Here is a 21,678-nt window from a genome sequence, read left to right on the forward strand (position 1 = left end):
AAAGGCGTATTGTGGTCTGTTGTGATGTTTTCATATTTTAATGTATGAGTTTCGGCGAGTTCATTTTCATAGTTCAAGAATTTTTTAATTCGGTCCACAACCCGCTGAGAGCGAGCGCCGAAAAGTTTGGTCATTGAAAGGGTCGCGAAAAAATGGGGGCCGTGGCCTAGAAATTCGACTTCGAAAAAGTTGATTTTGTGAATTTTGACGGTATTTTCGATTATTTTTGTTGTATTTCTTCAATAATTTCGATAGAATAAGGCGAATATTAATAGAAAAACACTAAAAACTATCGAAAATAACGCCAGAAATAGCAGAATACTGAAAAAACCAACGGAAAGTTTGGCCAGCGAGAATTTTCTAGAAATTTCACTTCTGTAAAGTTGTTTTTTCAGTATTCTGCTATTTCTGGCGTTATTTTCGATAGTTTTTAGTGTTTTTCTATCAATATTTGCCATTTTCTATCGAAATTATTGAAGAAATACAACAAAAATAATCGAAAATACCGTCAAAATTCACAAAATCAACTTTTTCGAAGTCGAATTTCTAGGCCACGGCCCCCATTTTTTCGCGACCCTTTCAATGACCAAACTTTTCGGCGCTCGCTCTCAGCGGGTTGTGGACCGAATTAAAAAATTCTTGAACTATGAAAATGAACTCGCCGAAACTCATACATTAAAATATGAAAACATCACAACAGACCACAATACGCCTTTAAGCCATTTTTAGGGCTTTTTACAACAAAATAAGGCCAAAATCGGCTTGATATTTTATTCCGCCTTCCGCCATTTCAAAAACCGCTCATCTCAGTTGGCGTGCTATTACTGGGGAATGGTTGTAAATGTGTCTCCTCTGTACACAACAGGGCTTGTTAGGGAATAGTGGAGACAAATGCTATTTTATAGCAGTCTGAGTTTTGTTTTTGCTGACTAGGGAAAGATACCGAGTCAAGATGGAGTCACAGGTCGAGACATATACAGTACCGGACAAAACTCTATCAACTTTTGCCTTTTTCAGTTGAAAATGTCCAACTTTGAGAGTGTGTCATAGTAAAAATAACTGGCCCACAAAATAACTTAATATGGGATTGGATAGACTAAGAATAGAACTCCATTTTTGTAGTTGACAACTTTACTGTACGGACGATTCCAAGCAAGCAGAGTTGAGCGGAATGCGGTTTTTGAAATGACGGAAGGCGGAAGGCGGAAAGCGGAATGAACATTTTTGGGCGGAAAGCGGAAGGCGGAATTTAAAAAATATTGACGGAAAGCGGAGAGCGGAAGGCGGAAGCGGAAATTTTTTTTCGGAAGGCGGAAGGCGGAAAGCGGAATGGAAAAAAATGCCAAAAGGCGGAGGGCGGAACACAATGTCGCTTTCAAAAATACGATTTTGGCCTTATTTTGTAGTAAAAAACACTAAAATGGTTAATTTTGGGTTAAATTTTGTTTTTTGGTTAAATTTGGGTTAAATTTTGTTAAAAAAATCTTTGAACAGCAGAAGGCGGAAGGCGGAAAGCGGAAATAGGAAAATTTTTGGGCGGAAAGCGGAAAGCGGAAGGCGGAATAAAACATTTTTCGGCGGAAAGCGGAAAGCGGAAGGCGGAATAAAACATTTTTCGGCGGAAAGCGGAAAGCGGAAAGAAAAAAAGTGGCGGAAAGCGGAAGGCGAAAGGCGGAATTCCGCTCAACTCTGCTAGCAAGTCTCATATCATCAAAGTAATTTCTCTTTCAAATCGACCCATTTCAGTGCAGAACAACGCGATTTCTAAGCTCTCGTCTTAAAATGACCATAACTCTCTAGGGAGCGTCCGCACAATAAAGTTGTCAACTACAAAAATGGAGCTCTACTCTTGGTCTGTACGATCCCATAATAATTCACTTTGTGGGCCAGTTAGTTTTACTATGACACACTCTCAAAGTTGGACATTTTCAACTGAAAAAGGCAAAAGTTGATAGATTTTTGTCCGGTACTGTACCAGTAGAACAGACATTTTGCGCTGATTTCAAATCTGTTATCTGTTTTTGCTAACGGTCTTGTGGAAAAAGTTATTTTTTGCCTTCTCAGTGCAAAAATGAGCTTTTTCAAGACTTGCAAAAATAACGTTATCCTTATTTTTCTCAAATGTTTTTGTGTTGAACGCGTATATCCAATCATGTAGATTGTATTGCTGTTTGTGCTGGAACTTTAGAAAATTTTCAGAAAAATTTTGGAAACTCCACAAAAATTTATCTGAACATAAATTCTAAAATCGAACTATGCAAAAATCATCTTTACTTCCGAAACTCATACGTACGAAACATAAAAAATAGAAAAAAATAAGAAAAAAATAAGAAAAACGTAAATTTTGGGAGTCTTGAAAATGCTCATTTTTGCACTGGGAAGCCACAAAAACGCGTATAGCATTTTTCACAAGATCGTTTAGAAAAATTGGACTACAGATTTAAAATCAGCGCAAAATTTCGGTTCTAGTGATATATGTCTCGACCTGTGACTCCATCTTGACTCCGGATCCATCCCTAGTGAGTCCATCTGCGAACTCCAAGTTCCAAAAATTTTTATAATTTTTTTCTGTTTTTCGGTTTCTAGCTTAGCTAGTAAATTTTTCTGATATAGAAACAACTACAGTACCGGACAAAAAAGCTATCAATTTTTACCGATTTCAGTTGAAATTGCCCAATTTTGAGAGTGTGTCATAGTAATTCTGAATGTCACATTATGAACATTTTTAATGAATCATAAAGATTGAACGTAGAGCTCCGATACATATGAAAGTATGCAGGTGTACTCACCTATGATCGCTACTGTACATAATTTTCTTTGTGGGACAATTAGTGATACCGTAACACGCTCTGGTCATTTTCAACTGAAAAAACGTCAAAGTTGTTAGAATTATGGTCATTACTTTAAAGGTACCATATTTGTTGAAAAAGGTTACTCCAACGAAAAATTACGTTGGTTGTTAGTTACTGTTTAAGGGAAGCCCAAAGTTGTTAACTAGAAAATTAATATCTGTATTTGGCGTCATGTGACAATCCCCTGGTATAGCGTTGCAATTTGTCTTAATCATTTGAATTTTTCGTTTTCATAGAACAAAAAAAATTAAATGTTATACTTGGCGTAACACGGATACTTAAAAACTACATATTAGCACAGCAACAGCGCTCTACCGAAACCGAAGGAAATTGTGTGCGAAATTGAGAGATTCAGAGAAAAATAGACATTTTTCAAGGGAATTTCGGTGGAGCGCAGTTGTAAGAACCATTTCAAAACTAAATGTTTTCAATATTCAGAACAACGATGAAATGGAAGTCGAAGAACCTGCCAAAAGAAAAAAAAGAGGAAACAGAAGAAACAACGTGCCAACGGAACTACAGTCAAGAAATAGGGTGTACCAAAACAGATGTTATGCAAAGAGAAAAATAGAGCTGTACGCAAATATTGCAAAACTGGAAGAGCTTAAACCAGTGTACCAGCAAAATGAAGCAAGTATTAATGAGAAAGTAAGACATTGTATAAAATGTGTCTGCGAATTTTTGGAATTTTTTAGAAGCAATTCCTTTTAGGAACTCTTGGAAGAGATCCTCTGAGTGTACAAGTTAACCATGTTCTCGGACAAACACGTAATGATGAAAACTATAAAATACAGTTAGCTGTAAGTTTTTTGTTGAAAATTTCAGATTTGAAGCATTAAGTATCTGATTTTCAGGCAAAAGAACAAGCTGAGACCAATTTCCATCTTGCAGGACAGGATTATTTAAATAATCCCATCAACAAGTTTGCGAAAGCTAAGAGTAAAAAGAAATATGAAATGGAAACCGTTCAAACAAGAGTTGAAGTGATGGAAAAGGAATTTGTGAGTTTATTTTATTTTTGTCGGAAAGATAGAAATTTAAAAAAATATTCTTATTTTGAAAAATAGCAAGAATATGTGAACAATTCTCAAAGTATGTGCCGGTGGGAGAAAAAAATCATAGTTGACCTTACTAGGGAAGGCCCTCGACTCGGTCTGGAGATATGGGACGTGACCTATATCATTGGAAAGCTGAGAAAACGCTGATTCCAAATACATATTCAGTTTTTGCCCTCGAGGTCTGGTAACCAAGAAAAACTAGGTCAAAGTTTGGACCCCTAACAAGTCATTACCTTAGTGGGGAGTAGCAGAGAGGGTCAAGGCGCAACCACTTGTTGGTTCAATTCCGGCCGGATTACTATTTTTTTTGTTGGTTTTTTAAATTTGGTTAATTTGGTTTTGGTACACACCACGCTGCCGCCGATATTTCTTCAACGTCAGGAAGGTAATGACTTGTTAGGGGTCGAAACTTTGACCCCGTTTTTCTCGAATACCAGGTCCAATGATATAGGTCACGACCCATATCTCCAGACCGAGTCGGTGGCCTTCCCTTGAAAAGCGCAGTTGTTAGAGGGGTTGCGTTTTCATATCGCCTTTTTTTTGTTGAATTAAGCCCAAACCCCGTTTAGAAGGAGCGGGCAAAGATTTCCAGCTTCTGGCTGGCAGTGGAAATCTCTAGAAATTTCAAAAGTGTATTCCTTCTACTAGTAGTTTTTTAATATATTCATGGGAATAAAACAACAATAATACCGAAAATGGTGACGAAAAATCAAAATTTTTATAGAAAATCGTGCGGCAAGAACAAGTGCTGCAGTTATATGATGGTTATCTGCAATCTTTTTATTACCAAGATCCAAATGTGCCAAATGGTCAACATGATCCCGGATAATACATTGGGACAATAAAAAACTTAATGAATCTATTCACAAGATAGCAAAAAAGGCAAAACAACTACTTTTTACTACTAGTAAAAAATATACTTTTTTGCTTGCTACTTTGGGAATAGGTCCATAATTAAAAAAATTATTCTCATGTAAATTTTTAATAACCATCTTTACAGTACTGGCCATAAAGAACACTTGCAGTTTTTTGTTGAAAATTGTCAAGTTTGTGAGTGCGAGACGGTCTCCCTGATAGTCTTAAAATATTGATTTTATATGAAGTGTATAGATCACAAGTAGAGCTTCATTTTTGTATTTGACAATTTTTTGTTAGCTCCGCCCACTTTTGAGATATGCGCCTTTGAAACCGGCAGTGAGAAATAGCGTGCTTCACGGACTTACCATCTTTAAAGAGGCGAATCTCAAAAGTGGGCGGAGCTAACAATAAGTTGTCAACTACAAAAATAAAGCTCTACTTGTGATCTATACAATCCATATAAAATCTATATTGAACACTCTCAAAGTTGACAATTTTCAACGCATTCTTTATGGCCAGTACTGTATCTTCTGTTTCTATCCAATTTTTTGTTGCTATCCTTCGTTATGAGTTTATTTTTTTTCTTTCCTGATGTTTGCTCCTATTTTTATCAGTTTTTATAAGTCATAATTTCTTTAAAGATGAATTCGGATCCATATCTATTTATTGGGACACAATTACACTTTTTTTCGAAAAATAAAGTTTAAACACTGCTATCCATCACTTCCAACAATGCGAAATTTTTTGGGAGAAGATTTGCAGGACCTGAAACCCCTTATTCAAATAGATCTTAACTGAATCCCGTTTACCGTTAACCAAAGTGGCTCTCTGACAGAATGGGCAGCTGACGAATTGGTTGTTACGGGTTTTCAGCATGTTTCCAACGCATTCCTCACAGATGGTATGTCCGCATTGGGATAGCATTCGGGGTATGATTGACTCGTTGTATTCACGCATGCAGATTTTGCAGTCGGGGCTGGAATTAAAAGAGTTGAGTGTCTTAGGCCTAATGCTCAAAAACTAATGCCCAAAAACCACCCGAATCCATCAAAATCTCACAATGTTACAGGTATTCGAAACTTTTCGAAAATCTTCACTTTCTTGAAACAACCATATCTCAGTAGGCTTTATTCCATTTTGATTTTTAGGTAAATTTTTGAATTCGGCTCACCAAGACGCTTCGAATGAGTATAATCATGACTAGGCTGGGGGATAGAAAGAGGTACTGTAGTTTTCGTGGTGGGACCTCTACACATAGGCATGATTATACTCGTTCGAAGCGTCTTGGTGAGCTGAATGCAAAAATTTACCTAAAAATCAAAATGGAATAAAGCCTACTGATATATGGTTGATTTATGAAAGTGAAGATTTTCGAAAAGTTTGAGACTTTGGTGGATTCGAGTGGTTTTTTTCATGAAAAATGTTTGAAAAAATTTGAATTTATTTACAGTGAAAAATATAATCAGGCCTCGTTTTTAACCATGAACAAAAAATCGAAACTTCATAGTTTTTTTCTAAATTCTGTAACTTTGTGAGTTTTCCATCAAAAGTGATGATTTTAAGCTTAACATGAACGTTATGACTCGGGTGTTTTGTTAAAAAAATAAATCTGCTTAACAAATTGCGGGTCTTATCCCGAAAACCACATCCGAGCAATCTCAAGGCAGGACGAAACTTAAATCTAGCTTTAAAAAGTTATGATTATAGGCATTCGACTCGTTTTGACTGGCTAAGGCTCTAAGGTCAAGACTCTTAGGCTCAGGGTTAAGGCTCTTAGGCTAAAGGCTTTAAAGCTAAGGTTCTAAAACTAAAGCTTTAAGGCTATCAGGCTATCAGGCTATCAGGCTATTTAAATCTATGGCCTTACCGAGAATTTGAATTATCCGATCCTCCCTCTTCTGTCCTTCTGACCATCGGCACGGCCACCACTGCACTCATCGTTGGTTCTTCATATCTCTTCTTCAACTTCAATCGTCCCACCTCGATCGTTTGAATATCCACGTAACTTGTTGCAAACACAAAAGTTAGCAGCACTTGCCAAAACACGACAAATAAATGAACTCCGCCCATCATTGTGATAATGAAGGTGATGAGGACACCGTGAGAGCCAATTATTTGAAAGAACATGGAGATACTGTGCTTCTTTTGGTGACTCGAGTGCTCGTCGGCTTTGCATTTCAAGTCGGAGTTGAAGATAAAGATGAAGTAGAGGGAGACGATGGTGGTGAGAAGGACGAGGGGGAAACCGATGACGTTCTGGAAAATTTGTCAGTGTAAAGAGTTTTGTCAGTGTAAAAAGATTTGTCAGTGTAAAAAGTTTTCTCAGTGTAAAAAGTTTGTCAGTGTAAAATCTACACAACTACAAACTAAAAATTCTAGAAGCATAGAAAGTTTTAGAGTTTTGAAGTTTAGCATGTAAGTAGATCAAGTCTAGATCACTAATCTTTAGTTAACAATTTTTGTATACGGGCGATCCAAGTACAGTAATCACTGGCTTTTTGAGGTATAACTATCTAGGAAGGGTCTTGACAAAATGTCGCCAACTACAAAAACGAATAACTTGTTTGGAGCAATGTACGCAAAAAATAAGGCTCGTGGGATTCTATGAATAATTTTGAAATTTTGAAATTTCAAAATCGGGACAATATGCCTAATAGGACTGAAAAATGCTTGATTTTATTAATAAACACCCCAAACCTCCAATTATTAAAAAAAAAGTTGCAAACGCACTCCACGGCACTTTGAAAACCCATGTGATCCCAACTACCCAACACGTAGAAAATGTCTGTCTATGTGTTCCGATGTTCGGATTCATTAAAATAAAAGTTATACCCTCTAAGGCTACGACTCTAATAGTAAAGATTCATGGCTTAAAAATCAGACTTAGGCCTTAAGACTGACGGCTTAAAACTTAGGGTTTGAGGATTAACAAAATAGTTTTTATGTACAGTGACCAAAAATTTTACAATGACCATAATTTTTCCACCGACCAAAAATTTCGGCAAGAGACTGCAATATGAGCTACTCAGACAAACATTTCCAAAGCGCATTCACTATCAATTTAAAAAAAACAAAACTCACAAAAGCGTTATCCACTACACAAAATGCGTACAACCTCCCGACCACCGTTGTGATTACAATTCCTTGGGCCCCAACCGTGATATTCTTCTTGCATCTGTCAAGTATCCCAACCCGATTCTTCTTCTGCTCAGCACTCAGACGAGACTTGAATATCCAAACGACGGCGACAATCAGAAGACAGACCGGGAGAATCACGGCAATCATGGATCTCATTTTCAAAGATCGGAGAGCATCCAGTGAGAGGGATTCACTGACGGCAATTAGCCAGAAGTATGAATAAATTGTTAGGATAAGTGGAATCAGCAGGAATGTGCTTGTGTAGAGACACATTTTCAGAGGGAAAATGAAATTTTTGCAGCTGGGGGAGCAAGAGAAGGAGCAGGAGAAGGAGAAGGAGGAGGAGATAGTGACCGGAAACAATAAAAAGAAGATTGAGACTGTGGGCGGATGATAAGAAAACAATTAGAAAGTATTAAAAATATGTCAGTCAGGCGGCGGCGGGAAATATTTAATAAAGGAGGGGAAACAAATCGGTCAAAGTTTACAGGGAAGAGATATACAGTACCACTCAAAAGGTTATCAAATTTGGTGGTTTTCAGTGAAAAATGACCAACTTTGACAGTGTATTTCGGTGTCATTTCATTGTCCGATAAGTTGAATTTTTTATGTGTTGGACAGAGCAAAAATAGCACATCATTTTTGTAGTCGGCCACTTTTTTGTAGGGACACTACCATGAAAGTTACAGGTTGTCAAAGTGAAAATCTCCAAAATTTTGCTTATGAAATTAGTCCGTGGATAACTTTGACACCCTGTAACTTTCAAGGTATTGTCCCTACAAAAAATGATCAACTTCGAAAATGATGTACTATTTTTGCTCTGTCCAACTCATATAAACTTGAGTTTATCGGACAATCAGGTGACACCGAAATACACTGTCAAAGTTGGTCATTTTCCCCTGAAAACAGCCAAAATTGATACTTTTTTGTCCGGTACTGTAGATCAGAGTACTTTTGTATGTAGTTTGCCGTGATAATTAGATAGGCTATAATTGATTTAATTGGGGGTTTTTAAAAGTCTGTAGACCTTCTCTATCAACATTTGCCGGAGTAGCAAATAGGTCGTTTGTCGGCTTTTTGAATCGATCTTCACATTTTTATTACTATGCAATTTATATAACCTCTATCGGTAGCTCTTTCAAATTTTACAATCCAACCATATATATTGTTTTCCCACTGCACCAGTATCTTATCTATGTACACTCTGCCCTATGACAGCCGGTCCTTATCTATATATTCTTATTCTCATTCGTCTGCCCAATTCATTCCACCCACACAACGGTCCTCCTGAAATATGTTCACGGGCTTTTTCGTGGCTATATTCTCTTTTGGCTATGCTGTTTTATTGCCCCTCATGGCTTTCTTCATCTACTACTTCAAACCAAGAGGTTACCCGGACTCACTAATTTCACTCGTGTTCCATATCTTGTGCGTGATAATTTATATTTCATTCTTTTGGATCAACTCGAATTTTTTCAATGGATGGCAGAAAAAGAAGGACATTTTAAAGTTCCACCGAGACCGAAATAGCATGATGATTGGGTTTGTATCGGTTTTTGTGATGTCTGTAATCGGAAAAGTTTACTCGTTTTATATTGGAATTCGATTTTCTGTAAGTTGGTACTGTACCACTCAAAGGGTTCTCAACTTTGGCGGTTTTTAGTGGATAATGACCAATTTTGAGAGTGTATTTCGGTTTCATCTGATTGTCCGATAGACTCAAGTTTATATGGTTTCGACAGAACAAAAATAGTACATAATTTTTGTGGTTGTCCATTTTTGTGTAGGGACACTACCATAAAAGTTACAGGTCATCAAAGTCATGTCAGCGAAATTTTGGACCTTTCCACTGTGACATCCAGTAACTTTCATGGTAATGTCTCTACAAAAAAATGGTCAGTTACAAAAATGATGTGATATTTTTTCTCTGTCCAATCCATACAAAATTGAATTTATCCGACAATCAGTTGACACCGAAATATACTGTCAAAGTTGGTCATTTTTCACTGAAAACAGACAAAGTTGATAACCTTTTACTGTGGTACTGTAATTACAAAATTGAGCGAAAATTAAACTCTTTCATGTTTTTAGGACTCCATCTCGCCCCTCTTCTTCCTCTCATTGATCATTGCCTTCTACATCGGTTTCGCTGCGAAATTCGACAAAAAGTACCGTCTGGGCATGGTGAAACACAAAACCGACTTTATCACCACCATCCTATTCATCCTCTTTTTCAATGCACTTTTTCTGTACCATACCATAGAAAAGGCTCAGAAAATTGAGGGGGATATACGCGAAGTGGTTTTAGTGTGGCAAGTTGTGTTCTCACTATTTGGTGCCGCGAGTACAGTTGATATCATATCTACGCAAAGGGAGAAGTTTATGACGAGGATGAGGAAGTGTCCCTGCAGTCAGTGGAGGTGGTGGCAAAAGAACCGGAGCCAACAGCAGAGGATACTGTAAGAAAGCCGGTGGAGCCAAAAGAGGCAACAGAGCCTACAGTGCCAACAGTGGTTATCCTAATCCCCGAGGTTTCAGTTTCTGAAGATTCAGATTTTGCAGAGGAAGATTCTGCAGAGGAAGATACTATTCCATACTGCGATACCTGCTACGACGACTACAGTGACTCCAGAAACCCAAGAATTCTTACAAAATGTGGACATACTATCTGCGAGGAGTGTGCTAAGGGTCTCCTGAGAGGAAATGCTATCAGGTGTCCATACTGTAAGAAGATCACGTTGGTTAACGGACCCGCCAACTCGCTTCCCAAGAATTTTGCGTTGATGGATATCGTCGAGAAGGAAATGAAGAAGTATTACGTTGAGTGAATTAAAACAATTGTTCCTATTTTATTATGATTACTCGAAAGTGAAAATAAAGTTGTTAACAATAAGAGCATGAGTTTTCAATATTGTGGGTCTATAGTTACAGTACTGGCCATAAAGAATGGGAAACTTGCAGTTTTTAGTTGAAAATGGAAAAGTTTGTGACTGTGAGACGGTCTTCCTGATAGTCTCACAGTATTGATTTTTATGAAGAGTATACAGTAGCGAGCATAGGTGAGGGCAGATTCATACTTTCATGTGTATCTCTGCTGAATCGTGTCCGTTTTGCATAATCTTTTTTTTGACAGATAGCTGAAACATTCAGTAATAAGAAAATAAGTTTTTTGAAAAAGTTAACATTTTAAATTTTATCGATAATCGATTTTTCCTGACCGAGATTTGAAAATTCAAAAAAAAACTTTTTTTTTTCTCTTGGAGTTATTGATTTTTTGAAGTCAAAGTAATGGAAAATGTATAAATAAACAAAAAATTAGGTTGAATTAGTTTCTTAGTTCCTGAGCGTCGTGCTAGAGCTCCAGAAGTCAAAAGTGGCGTCCTCGGGAAAATCATCATAACTCATCAAAAAATTATCCAAATTTGCCAAAACATGTACCAAAAAGCGTGTTTTAAGTTCTTCTACAAACCAACATCAAAAAATCAAGATTTTAGAAAAAATAATTTTTCAAATTTTTTTCACTCAAAAATTTTTCATTCCAATTTTTCCTGGATTTCCGATATTTTCTGGCTATAAAACGAACAAAAAACACAAAGATGTGTTTTATTATTTGTGATAAAGCACTTTGCATGCAGTATTTGAAACGTATATTTCGTTTTATAGCCAGAAAATATCGGAAATCCAGGAAAAAATTGGAATGAAAAATTTTCGAGTGAAAAAAATTTGAAAAATTATTTTTTCTAAAATCTTGATTTTTTGATGTTGGTTTGTAGAAGAACTCAAAACACGCCTTTTGGTACATGTTTTGGCAAATTTGGATAATTTTTTGAAGAGTTATGATGATTTTCCCGAGGACGCCACTTTTGACTTCTGGAGCTCTAGCACGACGCTCAGGAACTAAGAAACTAATTCAACCTAATTTTTTGCTTATTTATACATTTTCCATCATTTTGACATTAAAAACTCAGAAACTCCAAGAGAAAAATAAAAAGTTTTTTTTCGAATTTTCAAATCTCGGTCAGGAAAAATCGATTATCGATAAAATTTAAAATGTTAACTTTTTCAAAAAACATATTTTCTTATTACTGAATGTTTCAGCTATCTGTCAAAAAAAAGATTATGCAAAACGGACACGATTCAGCAGAGATACACATGAAAGTATGAATCTGCCCTCACCTATGTTCGCTACTGTAGATCACAAAAAGAGCTTCATTTTTATAGTTGACAACTTTTTGTTAGCTTCGCCCACTTTGTCAACTACAAAAATGAAGCTCTACTTCTGATCTGTATAGTTCATAAATACTCATACTTGCAACGGGCCGGGCCGGGCCGTGACGAGAGTTTCCACGGCCCGGCTGAAAAATTTGAACTGAAATACTGAACGAAATTTTGAATTTTTTAAATTTTTTTCCCAAAAATGTCGAATTTTTGACTATACTTCAGAATTCAATCAAACGATAGTTATGCATCAAAAAATTGAAATTTTTAATGTAAAATTTCAAAAAATTTTTTAAAAATTTGGAAAAAAATAGGTACCCTTTTTTGAAGCCGGGCCGGGCCGTAAATTTGCAAGTATTTAAAATACTCAATATTGTGAGACTATCAGGGAGGCCGTGTCACCCTCACAAAGTTGACCATTTCAACTAAAAACTGCAAGTGTCGCATTCTATATGCTCAGTACTGTATGTATGAACAGTGGGAAAAAAGCCAAGTTACGGTGACCAAATTTTTGCACTGCCTTTTACTTCTCCTTCATCTTTGTACTTCTTCTTAAAAATGTTAATTTAGATTGATCGTGAACTTTTTCCGTCATTTTAAACCTGCTCCCTTTCCTTACTTTTTTATTTCATATTTTGCCTTATTTCATTTTCATTTCTCTCCATGAAAATATTCGCAGAACCAGTAATCCCGCCGGGGTACACTTCTTGTGAGTCAGATGAATTCACCCTCTCTGATGCTCCCGTATCCCTCCAAATCACTCCGGACGACTGGAAACTTTCTCCGAAAATAGACAAAAAATTTCAAGTGAGATGTCTGAAAGTTGATGGTCCACAAGATGTTATTGTAACCTGTCGATCGTTCTTTTTCGAGATAAAAAACTTTCGTGCAAAGTATGAAATCTTTTCCCAGGTGTTTCATGTCATGCAGGAGGGAGATATTTTTGAGTTTTTGATATGATTGAAGAGTAAAAATGTGAGATTTATTTGCTGGAAAAAATGGAATATTATCTTTTTATATTCAGGAGGACACCAGCAAGACGCTAGTAACGCCCGATCATAAAGAATATGGATACATCTCCTTTTCCCACTATCCGTCACTTCGAGAAGATGATAGTGATGAATCGTGGAATTTGGACGGTACCAAGTTGTTGGTTAGGATTTGGAAACCACAAGTTCAAATACATGGTCATAGAATGCAATATTTGGAATTATCAGAGAAATCTGAAGAGACAAAAAGGCGGGAAGATTTGTTGGGGATGATGAAGATACAAAGTCCATATGAAGAGACCATAAAACAAGCGGAAGTGAAGGAAAATTTTGGGAGAGGGAAGAAGAAAAAGAAAGGAAAGTGCACTGTTCAATAATTATCTTGATTGAGAATAAAATCTGTTTTCACAGACCATAATTTATATTTTTTGATGTAGTTGTCAATAACATTCATGTAATAATCCGTATGAAGTTCAGGTCCCAACACTATCAGACTCTAGAGAGAGAGAGAGTCCATTAGATATAAGTTATCTGACAGTCTGAAGAACTAAATGGGTTTTTGGTCAGTGTAAAAAAAATTTGGTCACTGTAACTTAGATTTTTGTCAGTGTAACTTATGTAGATTTTGGGCAGTGTACATTAGATTTTGGTCAGTGTAATTTAGATTTTGTCATTGTAACTTAGATTTTGGTCGGTGTAACTTAAATTTTTGTCAGTGTACTATTTAGGTCACTGTTATTATTCAAAATATGACAGATATGTACTTTATTTCTACTTTTATCAAGCTCCCATAGTAAGATAACTTAGATTGATTCAACACAATTCAGCCTCCTCTCTGACAAATTGGACAGACTGTTTAATTAGAATTATGACCAGAAATCCCACTGATAGTGAGCCATATTGTGTACAGCGGAGTGGTGAAAGGAGGCGGAGTCTAGGTCAGTGTATTCTGGGAAAAAAATCGGTTAAGTAATTAGGTGTCTGCCAATGGAGTTTTTGGAGCGGAGTAAAAAATTTGGTCATTGTAACTTGGTTTTTGGTCATTGTAACTATAGACCCACAATATTGAAAACTCATGCTCTTATTGTTAACAACTTTATTTTCACTTTCGAGTAATTATAATAAAACAGTAACAATTGTTTTAATTCACTCAACATAATACTTCTTCATTTCCCTTTCGACGATATCCATCAACGCAAAATTCTTGGGAAGCGAGTTGACCAGTCCGTTAACCAACGTGATATTCTTACAGTATGGACACCTGATACCATTTCCTCTCAGGAGACCCTTAGCACACTCCTCGCAGATAGTATGTCCACATTTTGTAAGAATTCTTGGGATTCTGGAGTCACTGTAGTCGTCGTAGCAGGTATCGCAGTATGGGCTGGAAATAGGGGAGGGTTTGGGGAAATCGGGGACTGGGGTTACTTACATGGTATCCTCCTCTGCGGAATCTTCTTCTGCAGAATCTGAGTCTTCAGAATCCAAACGCTCGGTGATTAGGGTAACTACTGCTGGCGCTCTTGGCTCTGTTGGCTCTGTTAGCTCCAATGGCTTTCTTACAGTATCCTCGACTTTTGGCTTCGACACCACCTTCACTTCCTCCAACGGAACTTCTTCTTTCTTTTTATTCTTCCTTTCCTCATGCACTCCAATATTTCCCTTTGCATAAATGTAGATATCAATCGAACTGGTAGCGGCGGAAACCGAGAAAACCACCTGCCACATAATCATAACAAAACGGACATAGCCTTCCAGTTCCAAAGCTTTGATTACAGTGTAGTAGAGGAGGAATCCATGAAGAGAAGCGATAATCGAAATGATCGCCCAAAAGTCTGCATCGCATTTTGAACAGTCATTGTAGTAAGTGAAATCGAAAACAACAGTGAAGCCAAAGTAGACGGCAAGGATCAATAAGACAAGAACTAGCGGATTGGTCTGAAAGGTTGATTTATTTATTGATTTTTGATGGGAGATCTTTAAACCATGCCGGGCCGAACCGGGCCGACATGAGCCGGCGCATAACTCGCTTCAAAATAGGCTTTATGAACCGAAAAATATACCAAAATGTAGATCTCGACGAGCTCTTTATCCTTGACCGACTACGGAACGGATGGCGGATTGTTAGTGTGCCGCGGGCACCTTTTCTCGACACGGCCCGGCCCTTATTCAATCAGAGGCATAGAACTCGCCGAGATCTACATTTTGGTATATTTTTCAGTTCATAAAACTCAGTTTTAAGAGAGTTACGCCCCTCTTGGCCCGGTTTGAAAGTATGCTTCAAACTTACATCTGTAGTGTTCCGTAAGAAAAACGAAACAACCTTTCCAACCATTGAGATCAAAAAAACCGCTGCGAATCCAATCATCATACAATTCCTGCGTCGTACAAACTGTCCGATTTGTTTCTTCCTTTGCCATTTATTTAGGTTATATGACAAACGAATAAAGATGCAGAGGCAAACGAAAAAGAACAAAAGGCAGAACCCAATCGGTATTAATACATTTCCAAGTTCGCCGATATAAACTCCGTATATCGTAAAAAGTAGTGCAGCAATGAGACAGGCCCAACTGAGTGTGACCGCAACGGGCAGAGTGATCATTTCTGCGAAAGGACTGGATAGAACAGCTAGTCGAATGAGCGGTGAGAAGGAAGAAGGGAAGAATAAGAGGTATGGCGAAGACCAGACGGTCTGTGGGGTGGTAAGGGGGCGGAGCAAAAAAAATGGCGGGAGATAGGAAGATGTGCACTGGGAAGAAAAGGGATAGGAGGAGGACGGTATTGGGTTGGAAGACTCAAAAATGGATTAAAAAGGACCGACAAACGCAGATAAGATATTGGTGTAATTTTGAATATTTTGTATCAGGCTATCAGGCTATCAGGCTATCAGACTATCAGGCTATCAGGCTATCAGGCTATCAGACTATCAGGCTATCAGGCTATCAGACTATCAGGCTATCAGACTATCAGGCTATCAGGCTATCAGGCTATCAGGCTATCAGGCTATCAGGCTATCAGGCTATCAGGCTATCAGGCTATCAGACTATCAGGCTATCAGGCTATCAGGCTATCAGACTATCAGGCTATCAGGCTATCAGACTATCAGGCTATCAGACTATCAGGCTATCAGGCTATCAGGCTATCAGGCTATCAGGCTATCAGGCTATCAGGCTATCAGGCTATCAGACTATCAGGCTATCAGGCTCCCTGGCTCCATCAACAACAATGGTACCAAAGATTTAAGCAATCAACAACTTCAATTCAATTTTTATTCAGTTTTTGTATTTTTATAAAATAGTAAATAAGAAGATTCACAATTCAAAATTCCACACACACACATTTATCATAACTTCCGATTCAGTCCTCCTCACACACATCAGTCTCGATATACTCTTCCGGTGCACTCGGCGCTGCATCTCTCCACTCCATCGCCTCCAACGTCTCGTAGTTCTTTGGCAGCGAGTTGGCAGCACCTGAAAGTCTCAAATCCCTTTCATAATCCGAAATTTTTGACTTTGACCTACCATTGACTACAGTAACCTTCTGGCAGAACGGACAGAAGACGTGTTGTCCGTTGTGTGATTTCAGGAGGATGTCGACGCACTTCTCGCATACGGTATGTCCACATTCTTTGAGGATTCGTGGGATATGGGTGGTAGTGGAGTAGGTGATGAAACAGAGTTTGCAATCGAGTCTGGAATTTTTGATTGGGTATCAGGCTATCAGGTTTCTAGGCTCCAAGGCTATCAGGCTATCAGGCTATCAGGCTATCAGGCTATCAGGCTATCAGGCTATCAGGCTATCAGGCTATCAGGCTATCAGGCTATCAGGCTATTAGGCTATCAGACTATCAGGCTATCAGGCTATCAGGCTATCAGGCTATCAGGCTATTAGGCTATCAGACTATCAGGCTATCAGGCTATCAGGCTATCAGGCTCCCAAGCTCCCTGGCTCCCCCAACTTACCTCAATGGCTCCTTCTCCAACACTTTTGGCGTCTTCTCTTCATCCGACTCCTCCTGCTCCTTCAAAACCAGCGCCCCACCTCCCAGAACTCCCAGAAACTCGCGAATCCCAACCCAACACATCACAAAGTATCCCAAGTGATAACCAGCGATCACCCATAGGTGTAGTCCAACAATGAACTGCGAGGTGACGACTAGAATCACAATGAGACCGAAAAAGTTGATGAAATGGGCGATTTTGTGGAGGACACTGTTGATTCGGTTACAGTATCTTTGGGAAGTGAGAGAGAAGAGGAAATAGAAGATGAAGGAGGTTATAAGGGAGACAACGGTTAGGTAGTAGTGGATCTGAAAATGTTGAGAGTTACACTGACCAAAATAGTTACACTGACCAAAATAGTTACACTGACCAAAATAGTTACACTGACCAAAATAGTTACACTGACCAAAACCTACTTACAGTAATCAAAATTTTATACTTACATGAAAAACGTAATCTCCTTTGACTTCCAAAAAATAAACCAAAATTCTTGGGACAACACCACACAATGCGATTCCACCGTAGCCAATCATTCTATCAATTTTACATCTTTTGAGTAGACAGGTCTCTTTATTGGATCTGACCACCAGCCACTTCACTAATCCGATAATTAGTGCCAGCAGGAGACTTGTGGCAACGATGGCTCCTCCAGTAATCCAATTTGAATTTTCATTTGGGTTACTGTAGAGGTGCTTCAAGCCTGCACCGATGAAGGCACCCGTAAGTGGGAGATGGGCGAGAAATAGGATTTCCGGCCAGATCATCGTTATGGGTCAATAGTCAGAAATTTTTGGGAGAATAAGAATAGAGGAGAGTCTGGCGAGTTATGGCACAAAAATTTTTGGGAGAATAAAGAATAGAGGAGAGTAAATATAGGGCTGTGGAGTGATGAACGGTTGCCCAGACAATGATGAGAATTATGACGTGGCAGATGGTATGGGAGAGGCGGTCTATACAGTATGTACTGTGTAATAAGGGACAGCTGGTGAAGAGATGGAGATAAGACTAACAATGGTGGGAGAATTGCAAAAAAACGTCCTAAAATTGAGTTATCCGTGAAACAAAATATAGGATGGTAATCTGCGAAAAAAGAAAAAGAAAATGGGAGCAGAAGGGATTGAACCTGGGAGTGATTGAGTGGCAGTCTAGGTTGTTACCGGTAGCGCCATAGTTGTTAGGATCGGCGGCGGGGGGCAGAGGAGGCTATGAGAAAAAGGGAAGCAGCCGACTTTTGTACGCCCTGCTCTCCACCCTTTCTAGTTACTTGTTTGATGTAAATGGTTGCATTTTTGGCTATAGTTCAAAGACTCTCTGGTTCGACCCCCGCTGGTGGTTTTTGTTTTTTGCTTTTATGAAATTGTGTTTTCTTTGGTTTTTAGGGGTTTTGCTCCAATAAAACAGTTGTCACCTGTTATAGGGTGCATTTTCTCCACCATCTGCTGCCCTCCTCGAGACCATCCACTATTATTTACCCTCCACAGCACACAGCGGCAGAAATCAATAAGTAATGTTCGCGTGGTTTTCAAGTTTAATCTACAAGCTATTACTGTATTCACTACTTCTAGTCTTGAGCTACCTTATCCCAGCGCTAGAGGATTTTCTGGGCAATCGACGGTTTTCGAAACAAACTGCGAGGAGAAGGTAAATTTCAACAATTTTTTTCATAAATTTCAGCAAAAATTCAAAATTTTCTCGCTTCCAGACCCCTTCAACCCCCTGAATGTGAGATTTGTCTACTCGAATACAGTGATACCGTGACACCCCGAGTCCTATCTTGCGGTCACTCAATATGCTATGATTGTATGTTCCAAATGGTAATAATATGCACGATTTCTTGTCCATTCTGCCGGAAAACCACCTGGACAATGGGAAAGTTCAAATGGTTCTCTAATTTTACGAAGAATTGTTCGGTGGTGGATATCTTGGAGAATACGGAGGCTACAGATGATGAAAGTGTTCCAGAGCAAGTGGAGATCTTTGTACAAAATAATTTTGAACCCCGTCAGACCACCCCGCCAGACCTTATAACTCTGGTAATGGCTATTTGGAACACTATCCTCCTCACCAAATGTTTGACCTCAATTTCCAAAATCTGGCTTCAAAAAGACTACAATCAACTCTACGACGCTCGTGGCTCCCAATGCGGATTCTGTCTCATCGACTATTCAGAATCTCCTGAATCCCGTAACCCAAGAATCCTGACAAGGTGTGGACATAGTCTATGTGGTAATTGTGTTCAGAAGCATATGGGTTTCTACTATCATTACATTTTTTGCCCATTTTGTGATACTGTTTCGATAGAGATTCCAAAGAATTATTTGTTGTTGGAAATGATTAAGTGAATGAATTTTTAAACTCGAATTTATTTCGAAAGCACCCCAGATTGCGCAAAATCAACAATATAGAATGCAAAAAACAAAAACCAACAGCGGGGGTCAAACCATAGAGTGTTTGAACGACAGCCAAAACTGTAACTCTCTACACCGAGTCGTACACTGAAGGAAGCTGTCGGCAGGGCGTATAAATACCGGCCGCACATCTTTGTCTACCGCGCCACCACTCCCTCGCGTTCTGTACACCCTTCGCTGCCGCCCTTGCCTCTCGCCCCTTTGGCGCAACCGGTAACGAGTCTGCTCGTCAGCCAAACACTTTTAGGTTCAATTCTTTCCGGGTCTTATTTTTTTTTTTTTTGTAAACCACCCCACCAAATCTTTTTCACCCACCGGGCTCATTAACCCCTTTTCCTCAACGTAAGATCCCCTCCATTCCTCCGAAGACTATTTACACAGCCCGGGACCATAGTGTGTGTCCGAAAATCAATTTATGAGGGGTCATCTGGCCAACAGACGCACGACGGCCTACAGTCTCTTTCCCCCTCTCACCAACACAAAAAATGTGGCTAGTCGATAATTGGCACATTATTCTATTCTGGTGTATTTTCGACCGACTTTTCCCTAATGTCTTTCGTTATTTCGACCCATATTTCATCGCACTTTACAACTGGATTAGCGACAAAGTCGAGAGATTTCTTCAAAAGTAAGTTCTATTTTTTGGACTTTTTTAAAAATAAGTTCTCACATGAAAAAATGTTGCAGAGATCTTCTATGTGAAGTGTGCAACAAGATAGAGGACGAATGTGATCACGAGGCGGATGGAATTATCGAGAATGAGATTAATACTTGATTTTTGACATTTGATATATAATTCCGTATAAACCTGTAAAAAAATGATTAAGTAAATGAATTTTTGAACTCGAATTTATTTTTATACCGGAAGAAAACACCCCAGACCGCGCAAATACCAACCAAAATCAAAAATTAAGAATGCAAAAAACAAAAACCAACAGCGGGGGTCGAACCAGAGAGTCTTTGAACGATAGCCAAAACTGTAACCCTCTACACCAAATAAGGCACTGCAGAGATATGACAGCAGGGCATACAAAAGTCGGCAGCTTTCCTCAAGCTTCACGCCCACCGCTGCCGCCGCCGATCCCAACAATAGACAACCATGGCGCAACCGGTAACAACCTAGACTGCCACTCAAACACTCCCAGGTTCAATTCCTTCTGCGCCTATTTTCTTTTACTTTTTTCGCAGATCTCCCCCGTATATTTTGTTTCACGGGTAATTCGATTTTAAGCAGTTTTTTGCAATTTTTGGCCCGCGAAAACTGCAATTTTCTTCTATTTTCTTAATACTCTCTTTTCCCTCCTAAACCCCCACTAAGATGACGAGTAGTTACACGTCAGCATTAGTCCTCCTCTTTCTCCCTCCACTCAGATGTCTATTTATCTTCTCTCTCACTCTCTCCCCCTCTCTCTCTTCTCTTATTTCTTCTTATTCAAATAATTTTCCCCTACTATTATGGCTGAAGACTTTTTGACTGAACTTTTAAAAAGATTTGTAGAATTTGTTGTTGACGCATTTCTCGGTCCCCTTATTTTCATGATAATCGGTGGTATTTTTGATATTCTCACTGATATTTTCTTCTGGTTCTATGATTTATTTACATTGTGGAGTAAGTTATTATTTTTTGAAAGTATATATTTAGAATTCATTATTTACAGGGATACCAACGTTTGCAGTGAGAAGGAGTTACCGCAGTTGGTAATAACTGGATTATTTTAGTTTATAGTTTATCTCTAATTTTTTTTGGAGAAAAAAGAATATGTATATATGAATTTTTGAACTCGAATTTGTCATAAAACAGGAAAAACCATCCTAGACTGCACAAAAACCAATCACAATCCAAAATTGAGAATGTAAAAAACAAAAACCAGCAGTGGGGTCGAACCAAAGACTGTTTGAACCATAGCCAAAAATCTTGTCCACTGCGCCATTCACCCAGTTATGAAACGTGGGACTTCATGACCTACAGAAATCGACCATTATTTTTTTCGACACGCCGCCACTCTCCCCGCCCTGTCTACGCCCTTCCCTCTTGCAACCCATTCTCACATCCGTGGCGCAGTCGGGAACGAGTCTGATCGCCACCCGAACACTTTTTGGTTCAATTCTTTCTCCTCGGAATTTTCTTTTGCATCTTTTATAGAGTGTCTCCA

General features: G+C 38.6%; 9 protein-coding genes across 9 annotated transcripts; 5 read left to right on the forward strand and 4 right to left on the reverse strand.

Moving 5' to 3' along the window:
- Nucleotides 1-3,302: 3,302 nt before the first annotated feature.
- Nucleotides 3,303-4,739, forward strand: GCK72_011235 (uncharacterized protein; the record flags this gene model as incomplete). Its single annotated transcript, XM_053728308.1, has 4 exons — nt 3,303-3,500; nt 3,548-3,652; nt 3,707-3,853; nt 4,635-4,739. The coding sequence occupies 4 exons, from the start codon at nt 3,303-3,305 to the stop codon at nt 4,737-4,739; spliced, it is 555 nt and encodes a 184-aa protein (XP_053587885.1).
- Nucleotides 4,740-5,471: 732 nt separating this feature from the next.
- On the reverse strand, nt 5,472-5,725 carry GCK72_011236 (uncharacterized protein; the record flags this gene model as incomplete). Its single annotated transcript, XM_053728309.1, has 2 exons — nt 5,472-5,533; nt 5,578-5,725. 2 exons carry the CDS (start codon nt 5,723-5,725, stop codon nt 5,472-5,474), a joined length of 210 nt encoding a protein of 69 aa, XP_053587886.1.
- A 906-nt stretch (nt 5,726-6,631) lies between these two features.
- On the reverse strand, nt 6,632-8,179 carry GCK72_011237 (uncharacterized protein; the record flags this gene model as incomplete). Its single annotated transcript, XM_003099492.2, has 2 exons — nt 6,632-7,024; nt 7,850-8,179. 2 exons carry the CDS (start codon nt 8,177-8,179, stop codon nt 6,632-6,634), a joined length of 723 nt encoding a protein of 240 aa, XP_003099540.2.
- Nucleotides 8,180-9,467: 1,288 nt separating this feature from the next.
- GCK72_011238 (uncharacterized protein) lies at nt 9,468-10,734 on the forward strand (the record flags this gene model as incomplete). The annotated part of the gene is made up of 3 exons (XM_053728310.1): nt 9,468-9,518; nt 9,998-10,090; nt 10,279-10,734. 3 exons carry the CDS (start codon nt 9,468-9,470, stop codon nt 10,732-10,734), a joined length of 600 nt encoding a protein of 199 aa, XP_053587887.1.
- A 2,053-nt stretch (nt 10,735-12,787) lies between these two features.
- On the forward strand, nt 12,788-13,490 carry GCK72_011239 (uncharacterized protein; the record flags this gene model as incomplete). The annotated part of the gene is made up of 2 exons (XM_053728311.1): nt 12,788-12,931; nt 13,149-13,490. 2 exons carry the CDS (start codon nt 12,788-12,790, stop codon nt 13,488-13,490), a joined length of 486 nt encoding a protein of 161 aa, XP_053587888.1.
- A 769-nt stretch (nt 13,491-14,259) lies between these two features.
- Nucleotides 14,260-15,484, reverse strand: GCK72_011240 (uncharacterized protein; the record flags this gene model as incomplete). Its single annotated transcript, XM_003099503.2, has 3 exons — nt 14,260-14,497; nt 14,546-15,051; nt 15,404-15,484. The coding sequence occupies 3 exons, from the start codon at nt 15,482-15,484 to the stop codon at nt 14,260-14,262; spliced, it is 825 nt and encodes a 274-aa protein (XP_003099551.2).
- Nucleotides 15,485-16,470: 986 nt separating this feature from the next.
- Nucleotides 16,471-17,881, reverse strand: GCK72_011241 (uncharacterized protein; the record flags this gene model as incomplete). The annotated part of the gene is made up of 4 exons (XM_003099511.2): nt 16,471-16,586; nt 16,638-16,807; nt 17,079-17,425; nt 17,561-17,881. The coding sequence occupies 4 exons, from the start codon at nt 17,879-17,881 to the stop codon at nt 16,471-16,473; spliced, it is 954 nt and encodes a 317-aa protein (XP_003099559.2).
- A 1,101-nt stretch (nt 17,882-18,982) lies between these two features.
- GCK72_011242 (uncharacterized protein) lies at nt 18,983-19,459 on the forward strand (the record flags this gene model as incomplete). The annotated part of the gene is made up of 1 exon (XM_053728312.1): nt 18,983-19,459. The coding sequence occupies one exon, from the start codon at nt 18,983-18,985 to the stop codon at nt 19,457-19,459; it is 477 nt and encodes a 158-aa protein (XP_053587889.1).
- Nucleotides 19,460-20,010: 551 nt separating this feature from the next.
- Nucleotides 20,011-20,300, forward strand: GCK72_011243 (uncharacterized protein; the record flags this gene model as incomplete). Its single annotated transcript, XM_003099500.2, has 2 exons — nt 20,011-20,153; nt 20,213-20,300. 2 exons carry the CDS (start codon nt 20,011-20,013, stop codon nt 20,298-20,300), a joined length of 231 nt encoding a protein of 76 aa, XP_003099548.2.
- Nucleotides 20,301-21,678: the final 1,378 nt, after the last annotated feature.

Source organism: Caenorhabditis remanei, chromosome III, assembly GCF_010183535.1.
Source record: "Caenorhabditis remanei strain PX506 chromosome III, whole genome shotgun sequence".
In the NCBI taxonomy this organism is placed as follows: Eukaryota; Metazoa; Nematoda; class Chromadorea; order Rhabditida; family Rhabditidae; genus Caenorhabditis; species Caenorhabditis remanei.